Raw genomic sequence first — 8,820 nt, 5'->3', positions numbered from 1 at the left:
CAGTAGGGGGCCATATTATCATCCACTAGTCTCTGAGCTTTTTAAAAATTTCAAAGTATTGAGATCCATCCTTTCAATACAAGAAAAAAAAATTCATTCAAATGATAAAATGCTTCCACCAACTGTTTACTGTGAAATTCTTTGGTTTGCCCTTGGGTTCCAAAGCTTTTGTTTCTTCTTCTGCCCTCTTAGCCAGCAGCTCAATCAGCTTGTCATTGGACAGTCCTTCTCTAAGACACTCAAACAGCTCCTCCATACCCTTCTCATCCATCCCCTTCTAGCTCCAGTTTCTTTGTGCTAACTTTGTCATCTCGATACTTGCTTCTTCAAATGTTTCATCTTGGTCAAATCTATGAAAAGTGGAAATGAACTGTGGGCAGACTTTTCCCCAAACTCTCTTCATACGTGTTTCTGTTACATCTTCCCATGTCTATCAGAATTCTTCCTTCAAAATTTAACTTACGTAATGAGAGATTCTGGCTATGTATATTACGTGATAAGTGGAGAGTGGCAAGGTGGCATAGGGGCCAGAGAGTGGGCCTTGGAGTCAGGAAGATCTGGGCTCAAACTCTATCTCTGATACTTACTAAATGATACTCTGATACTTACTAAAATATACTCACTAAACTTTGGGCAAGTCTTTGAAATTTTCTGTGCCCCAAAGCATCTCTCTGAGATTATAAATTGTTTATCTGCACCCAGCAGAGGGGAGGGAATGTCCACAGTGGGAAGCCTCTACACTAGTGATATCATAGATCTTGAAAGGACTGAAAATATGTATTCGTATGTGTGTATGCATTAGCATCGTGAGGAGAAAAAAGTGCCTAAGTGGGGAGTTTAGAGGGCTAGGAGAGGTGGCACAAGACAATTATTGAAGGTTGCTTGGAGAAAATGGATTTTGAATTGTTGCATAAAATGACAGAATTTAGAAGAAGGGACCTTAAAGGTCATCTATTCCAACCCATCATTCTATAGTTGAGGAAACTAAGGCCCAAAGTGGCTTCTTTTAGAGTTAATTCTTATTCGCCACTATCTCAAGTGTAAGAAATAAAATGGATATAAAAGGATAGATTTAACAATATTATGGTTTTAAAAGATTTATTAATATCCATTAGAAAAATGAAGCCATGTGCCATATTAAGAGTTAGTTTGAAAGGCCCACCATACCTCCACCACTATATTGCTTCAGCTGGAAAAAGAGAGTGTGCCCTTCTAGGCACTTCCTTTTTATTCTTCTCTCTATGTTATTACACTTCCTGTCTATGTGATTACACAAGAGGAATCATGGGAAATGTAGTTTGAAAGAGCCCTAAATGTCCACAGGAAGTTTAGATCAGGGACTTCAAAATTAGTTCAAGGACCCACAATTTCCAATATCACACAAGGAAAAAACAGACTTTCTTTGGGGTCTAAACATCTTATCCATGATCATGGACATACTGGACTCGGAATGACTTCTTCTCCATATGTAGATCAACTATGCTGCTCCAGAACACATACATATGCAGAGAAAAAGACATTTTGTACTTTTCTCATACATACATATGCATAAGCTTATGAGAACTATATCTTCAACTTCTTTAATAATAATAATAATAGTTAGCGTATATAGAGAACTTTAAAGTTTCCGAAGCCCTTTACATGTTATATCATTTGATCCTCACAAAAGAGGTAGGTGCTATTATTATCTCCATTTGCAGATGAGGAAACTGAGGTTAAGAGGGATTAAGTGACTTGCTCAGAGTCACATGACTAGAAAGTATCACCTGAAGTCAGGTCTTCCTAATTCCAAGTGCAGCGCTCTATCCATTTAGGAGCTCTCATGCTGGTACTGAACACTGTTGTGCCCAAGGGTTTCAGTCTCCTAGTGGATCAGTCAAAATCAACTGTGCATTCTCCTCCCTAACAGTCCTGTTGCCTAGAGCATTTCTAATGCGGGCCCAGAAGAGGGGTCTCTCCTGGAAATTCTCAGGCCAGGTGATAAATGTCTGCTTCTTCACGAGTTTCCGGAGTCGATGGTAGCTGGACAGTCGGTAGTTGGGGATCTCCTCCAAGAAAATCAAGATGATCACATCCTGGTAGTCATAGAACATCCGGAGGCTAGCCAGCTGCACTTCAAGCCGGCACCACTCACTTCGGAGATAGTCATTACTGACAATACAGAGAGTCTTTCGGCTGGTGTTAATGGCATTCTGGATATTTTCAAAGATGTCTACCCCAAGTTCAAAGTCCCGATGGTGCAGGCAGAGCTTAAAAGTGGGCTGGCCAACTTCTTCTAGAGCTGGTACAAGCTCCTTATAAACCCATTCTTCATCAGCAGCATTGAAGGAGACAAAAGCATCATAGACGAACTCCCTTTCTGTCCGATGCCACTTGGCCAAGTATAAGGACTTAAACATATAGATTCCATATCGCATAGATGAGATCATCTTGGTACCAAACCAAGAAAAGACCATGGTTGCCAACACCAGGCTGAAGGAGCAGAAGAAGCAAATTTTACCTGTGTCAAAATTACATATGGAAGTATCAAAACCCACTAGTAGGCTCTGTGTATTTGGCTGCTGACAATGGAAGCTCCTCAAGTAGGGGATATGGACGGTTGGTGTGCTGATGGACCAGTTCTTGAACCACTCATTATCACAGATACACTCAAGCTTGTTCTCATAGACATCAAAATACATCAGAGACTTCAGGTTCTGCAAGAGGTTTTGATTAATGATTTTGAGGTTATTGAACCTCAAGGAAAAGATCTGAAGGCTTTCCAAACCAAAGAACATTTCAGGAGCTAATGAGTCCAAGTTGTTGTTCTCTAGTTGCAATAATTTCAATCGTTTCAATTTTTGGAACAAGGAAGTATTTAAATAGAGACCCCGATTGCCAGCTTTTGTCCCTGAGATATCCAGTCTGGTGAGATTAGGCAGTTGGTCCAACTGGAGGTGGTCCAGAAATACCTTAGAATTCTTTCCCAGTAGTAGTTCCTGCAAATTCCCCAATCCTTGGAAGAAGTTGATTGGAACAACCTGAATTCCATTTATTTGTCCTTCTAAGTTGAGGCGTTTGAGAGACTGGAGATCCTTAAAAGGAGGAGGCTGGAGGCTCTTGAGAGTTTCATATGTTATTTTGTTAAAACTGAGGTCTAAAACCTCTAGTCCTTCCAGTCCCAGGAACATACCAGGATGAAAATCAGACAGTATGTTGTATGCCAGGTCAAGTTTGTATAGTTTTGTGAGGCCAGAAAAAGCACTTTTCTCTATGGTGGCCAAACGGTTCTGGGAGAGAGTCAGAACTTGAAGATTCTTCAGAAATAAAAAAGTGTTCTTTTTCAGAGTTCGGATATTGTTCTCCCGAAGGTTTAGATTCTCAAGACTCAAAAACTGACTAAAGGCGTAGTGATCAATTGCCACTATCCAGCAGCCGGCCAAGTCGAGTTCCTTCAGCTCGTGTAACCTATAGAAGGACAGGTTGTTGAGTTCTGTGATGGGATTTCTGGAAAGAGAGAGAGACCGAAGGCGTTGAAGGGGAGCAAATGCAAAATCTGGAAAGGTTTTAAGCCTATTTCTACTCAAGTCTAACACTGTCAAATTCTGGAGGGAATTCCAAGTCATATTGCTGACCAGGGACAGCATGCAACTGTTCAGATCCAGCCGTTCAAGGCTGGGCATGTCGCTGAACTCACTGTTACTGAGACGGACCAAATCTTTATTGTGGCTCAGGTCAAGAGACAAAAGCATAGTACAGTTGGCAAGGTGCTTGATGTCCTCTGAATCAATTCCATTTTTCTGAAAAAACAAAGTCTCTATCTTGGGCAAGTTCTGGAGGAGGTGACACACTGCACTCAGATTCACCTGCTTTGTGTTAGGCAATGGAGTGATACCACTGAGGTCCAGCTCCATCAGATTCTGGAGATATTTGGCATCAAGCTTTTCCACTTTCAAACATGTCTGGCTCAGATTCAATCTCTTCACCTGTGGTAGAGTTTCCAGATACACATTCTGGATAGCATTCTGGGAGACATCCAGGGTGGTCAGGTTAGGAAGTGATAGGACAGAGAAATCCAAGTCTACCAACTTGTTCTTCATCAAGATCAGCTTGGTAAGGGAAACCAAGGTTGTTGGATTACAGTCGAGGAAAGCAATAGTGTTGTAGGCGAGATCAAGAACTTCCAAGTGTGGGAGATGCTGGACAGCTGCCAGAACATTGGAAAAAGTGGTTATTGCATTACGAGACAAGCTTAAGTACTGTAAGTTGACGAGTGGGACAAAGGCATTTTCATGGATCCAGGAGATTTGATTGTGGCTCAGGAGCAAAGTTTTCAAACTGGATAGGCCCTCAAAAGAAGAACTGATGTTCTGAAGCTTATTTTCCACCAGGTTCAAAAGGGTCAAGTTTTTAAGCCCCTGAAAGGCCTCTGGACCAAGGTCCCAGATAAAGTTCCACTCTAACCGAAGATCCACAAGATTAGACAAATTAATAAAGCTTCTAGAGGGCACAGTTTGGATCTGGTTGTGTGTAAGGTTGAGGTGAGTGACATATTCAGGGAGATCACGAATGCCTTCCTTCAAGTTGGTGATGTTCTTCCGGACACAGAGCACATGATGAATGTCGAACTTATATTGGGTGCAGTGACGGAATCCATACATCTCTACGAGTGACAGCAGAGAAAACTCAAGTAATATGAGCCAGAGCCATTTCAGCAGCACACTTCTGTCTTTGGGGCCCATCTCGTTGACTGTGGGCACAAGAGACTCAGCAAGAAAAGGTCACTTCGCATGTATTGTGCTTCAGGCTTCACCCCAGCTTTGATTTCTCTGCAAAAAGAAGAGAAGTGCTGGTGAGTATTTCCCCCTTCTAATAAACAGTGGTGGTACCATTCCCCAATTGACAAATGGTCAAAGGACATGAATAGGCAGTTCTCATATGAAGAAATCAAAACTATCAATAAGCACATGAAATAGTATCCTAAATCCTTCCTGATTAGAGAAATTCAAATTAAAACAACTCTGAGGTACCACCTCATACCTAGCAGACTGGCCAATATGGCGGCAAAGGAAAGCAATAAAAGTTGGAGGGGGTGTGGCAAAATTGGGACACTAATGCATTGCTGGTAGAGTTGTAAATTGGTCCAACCATTCTGGAGGGCAATTTGGAACTATGTGCAAAGGGCTTTAAAAGACTGCCTGCCCTTTGATCCAGCCACACCACTGCTGGGTTTGTACCCCAAAGAGATAATAAAGAAAATGACTTGTACAAAAATATTTATAGCTGCGCTCTTCATGGTGGCAAAAAACTGGAAAATGAGGGGATGCTCTTCGATTGGGCGAACAAAATTGGCTGAACAAATTGTGGCATATGATGGTAATGGCATACTATTGTGCTCAAAGGAACAAAGAACTAGAGGAATTCCATGTGAACTGGAACAACCTTCAGGAATTGATGCAGAGAGAAAGGAGCAGAACCAGGAGAACTATTGTACACAGAGATGGATACACTGTGGCACAATAGAATGTAATGGACTTCTCTACTAGCAGCAATGCAATGACCCAGGACAATCCAGAGGAACTTAGGAGAAAGAATGCTATCCACATCCAGAGAAAGAACTGTGGGAGCAGAAATGCAGAAGAAAAACATATGATCAATCATGTGGTTCAATGGGGATATGATTGGAGTTTTGGCATTAAAAGATCGCTCTACTGTAAATATGAATGACATGGAAATAAGTTTTGGACAATAATATACATATAACCCAGTGGAATTGCTTGTCAGCTCCAGGAGGGGGGAGGGAAGAGAGGTAGGAAAAATCAAGAATCATGTAACCATGGAAAAATATTCTAAATAAATATATTTGAGAAATAAAAAAAAAATAAAATAAACAGTGGTGGCTTTCAATTCTTCCTTCTATTCCTAACACATTTCTAACATAATCTCTGTGGATTACTACCTCAGTGACCATTTTATTTTTTCCTGGATTCAGGATTGGTCCTGAGTAGGCAGTTAGCTTCTATGTAATGACTCCAGGGCAGATAACCTGCTCTTTCCCACTGTCTGTGTTAAAGTCTGAAATGCTACCACTGGAGGTTTGTTTCTGAGTCCTGAAGCTTTGATCCTGCAGCACATGATAGGGAAAGAACACTCAGCTAGGGAGCAAGTTTGGGTCCTAGTTCTGATTCTGCCACTAATTAGCTAGGTAACATTAGCTATATCACTCTCTGAGTATTACACTAAGAACCTGCCAAGATATATATTTCTGTTACATGAAAATATGATGGCTTGTTTTGAATCTAAGATTCGATAAACCTTGTAAAAGGGGAATGAGCCTCATTAGAAATTTAGGGGGTCAGCTAGGTGGCTCAGTGAATTGATAGTCAGGCCCAGAGATGGGAGGTCCTGGATTTAAATCTGACCTCAGACACTTCCCAGCTGTGTGACCCTGGGCAAGTCACTTAACCCCCACTGCCTAGCCGTGACCACTCTTCTGCCTTAAAACCAATACACAATATTGATTCTAAGACAGAAGGTAAGGGTTTACAAAAAAAAGAAATTTAGAACTCAGTATGAATGGGTTACTCGGAGAATCATGAGTTTTCAGGGTTAGAAGGGATCTCAGAAGCCATCCAAGGTAATGTATACTTGACCATGTACCCCTTCCTTCTATAATCTCTTCAGTAAGTGACAATTAAGCACTTAGATGAAGACTTCCAGGATGGAGGAACCCATTATCTTCCAAGCCAATCCTGCAAATTAAAAACCTCTTTAAAAAGAAAATTCAACCAAAAGTATTGCAAGAATACTTTCTACGGCCTAAAACCCTTTCTAGAATTTTCCCCTTATGAAAATAAGTTGAACAAAAGGTAAAGCCTTTCTCAGGTAACTGAATTAAGGATAAGGAAACTAAACCTCTCCCTCTGTCTCTGTCTCTCTGTCTGTCTTTGTTTCTGTCTCTCTGTCTGTCTCTTTCTCTTTCTCTGTCTGTCTCTGTCTCTCTGTCTCTCTCTTTCTCTCTCTATCTCTGTCTGTCTTCTGTCTCTATCTGTCTGTCTCTGTCTCTGTCTCTCTGTCTCTGTTTCTGTCTCTCTGTCTCTATCTGTCTGTCTCTCTCTTTGTCTGTCTGTCTGTCTGTCTCTCTCTCTCTCACACACACACACACACACACACACACACACACACACACACACGAAGTGAATTTACTTGTCTTACTGACCCAAAGGTAGTATCTGATTTTGTATACATAGTTAAGATATGGATCACTGGGAGGAAACCCTTTTCAGACCTCGAGGGGAATGGTCCCAGGAAGAAATTAAATAGTGACTATTCTGGAATGTTGATCCCAAGCTGTATTTTCACACTATGATCTTTTTCTGTTCAGGTATCCTGACTCTAGGCCCAGCACTCTATCCACTCTGCCACATAGTGGCAGCTCTATATAGAGCTGATATATAATAACTCTATAGTGTTGCCTTCCCTTAGAGAATATGAGTCCCTTGTAGGCAGTGGGTAAAAACAGCAAGAGTTCTGCAGTGGGGTCTAGATCAGTAAACAGATGGTATCTCAGTGGCGCAGGCTGGATGAAATCATACTTCAAGCTAGACTGTAGTTTCACCCATAAATGTCAAGGAATCAGCATTTGGTTGCTCATCTCTGAGGGCACAAGCCTTTTAATGCCTTGGGCACCCCGAGGCTTGGGATTGCTACTGGATTTGTTCAATATTGTAAATGGAAATGGGTCCCCTTTTGTGAAGGCCCCGTAGTGCATCTAATTCTGGGAAGCTTGAGATGTCTTTTTTTTAATCCCTTACCTTCTGTCTTGAAATGGTTCCAAGGCAGAAGAGTGGTAAGGGCTAGGCAACGGGGGTCAAGTGACTTGCCCAAGGTCACACAGCTAGGAAGTGACTGGGGCTAGATTTGAACCCAGGACCTCCTGTCTTTAGGCCTGGCTCTCAATCCACTGAGCCGCCTAGCTGCCTGATGGATTTACTCCAATGCAATCAAACAGTTACTTTCCATCTTAGCCTCTGATTGCATTTCCTCAGTTCCTCCTTCCTCAATATGCTATGAGTCAATACTGCTTGCCCTTATTTCCTGAGCTCGGGCCCAGGCTGCTTCTCCTCCTTCAGTGGACAAAGAAGAGTAGGACTGGCCCACAACAAACCAGGCTATCTGAATCAAATGATCAATGCTTCAAAATTCTTTGAATGCTGGGAGGAGAGGGACGGGGGAGTTGTCCAGCCTAGAGAAACTCCTTCTCTTGTGAGTTACTGTCTGAGTTGTTTCTGACTCAGAAATAAAAAAGACCATATGTGTGCATAGATCAGGGCTGCAAGGTCATCTGTTCTAACTTCTTCATTTTACAGAGGAGGAAATTGAAGCCCAGAGTGGGGAAGTGACTTGTCTAAGGTCACATATTTGTAATGGAGGCCTGGTCAATAGGGTCCTACTCCTTCAGGAATGGACAATCACCTCTGCCTCTATGAATGCTAGGGTACCGGTTTAAGCTTGAGCCTATTCTCTTCAAGGATAGCAACAAAGACAGGATAGTATGGCCTGGCCTGGGGAAAGGGTTTTGTATTTTTGTTCTTGCTGTATTTTTAAAAATTAAATATCCCTTTCTAAGAACTAGTTAATATTGTTTAAATTGAGAGTGGAGTGCTAATTCCTGGTAGAGATGAGGCGATATTAGCTGGCACTAAGTGACTAGTATTGGGAGGAATACATATAAGAATAGGGGCTCCAACTAATAAATAGCATCAGAAGTTGCTAAGTGGATAAGCCTCTGAAGCAGCATTGGCAAACATTTTCAAGTCTGTGTGCCCAAATTGCAACTTC

The 8,820-nt window shown here is 41.8% G+C and overlaps 1 protein-coding gene across 1 annotated transcript; it reads right to left on the bottom strand.

The window, feature by feature from the left end:
- Window positions 1-1,856: 1,856 nt before the first annotated feature.
- On the bottom strand, window positions 1,857-4,721 carry LOC123253381 (toll-like receptor 13). Its single transcript, XM_044682581.1, has one exon. The coding sequence runs from the start codon at window positions 4,719-4,721 to the stop codon at window positions 1,857-1,859; it is 2,865 nt and encodes a 954-aa protein (XP_044538516.1).
- Window positions 4,722-8,820: the final 4,099 nt, after the last annotated feature.

This window comes from Gracilinanus agilis, chromosome X, assembly GCF_016433145.1.
Source record: "Gracilinanus agilis isolate LMUSP501 chromosome X, AgileGrace, whole genome shotgun sequence".
NCBI classification, from domain to species: Eukaryota; Metazoa; Chordata; class Mammalia; order Didelphimorphia; family Didelphidae; genus Gracilinanus; species Gracilinanus agilis.
The sequence above is the reverse complement of the archived record's forward strand: the minus strand, read 5'-3'. Positions and strand labels throughout refer to the sequence as shown.

What these genes read in the sequence shown, in the direction of transcription:
- LOC123253381 (XM_044682581.1), bottom strand. Translation starts at nt 4,721, where the DNA reads ATGGGCCCCAAAGACAGAAGTGTGCTGCTGAAATGGCTCTGGCTCATA.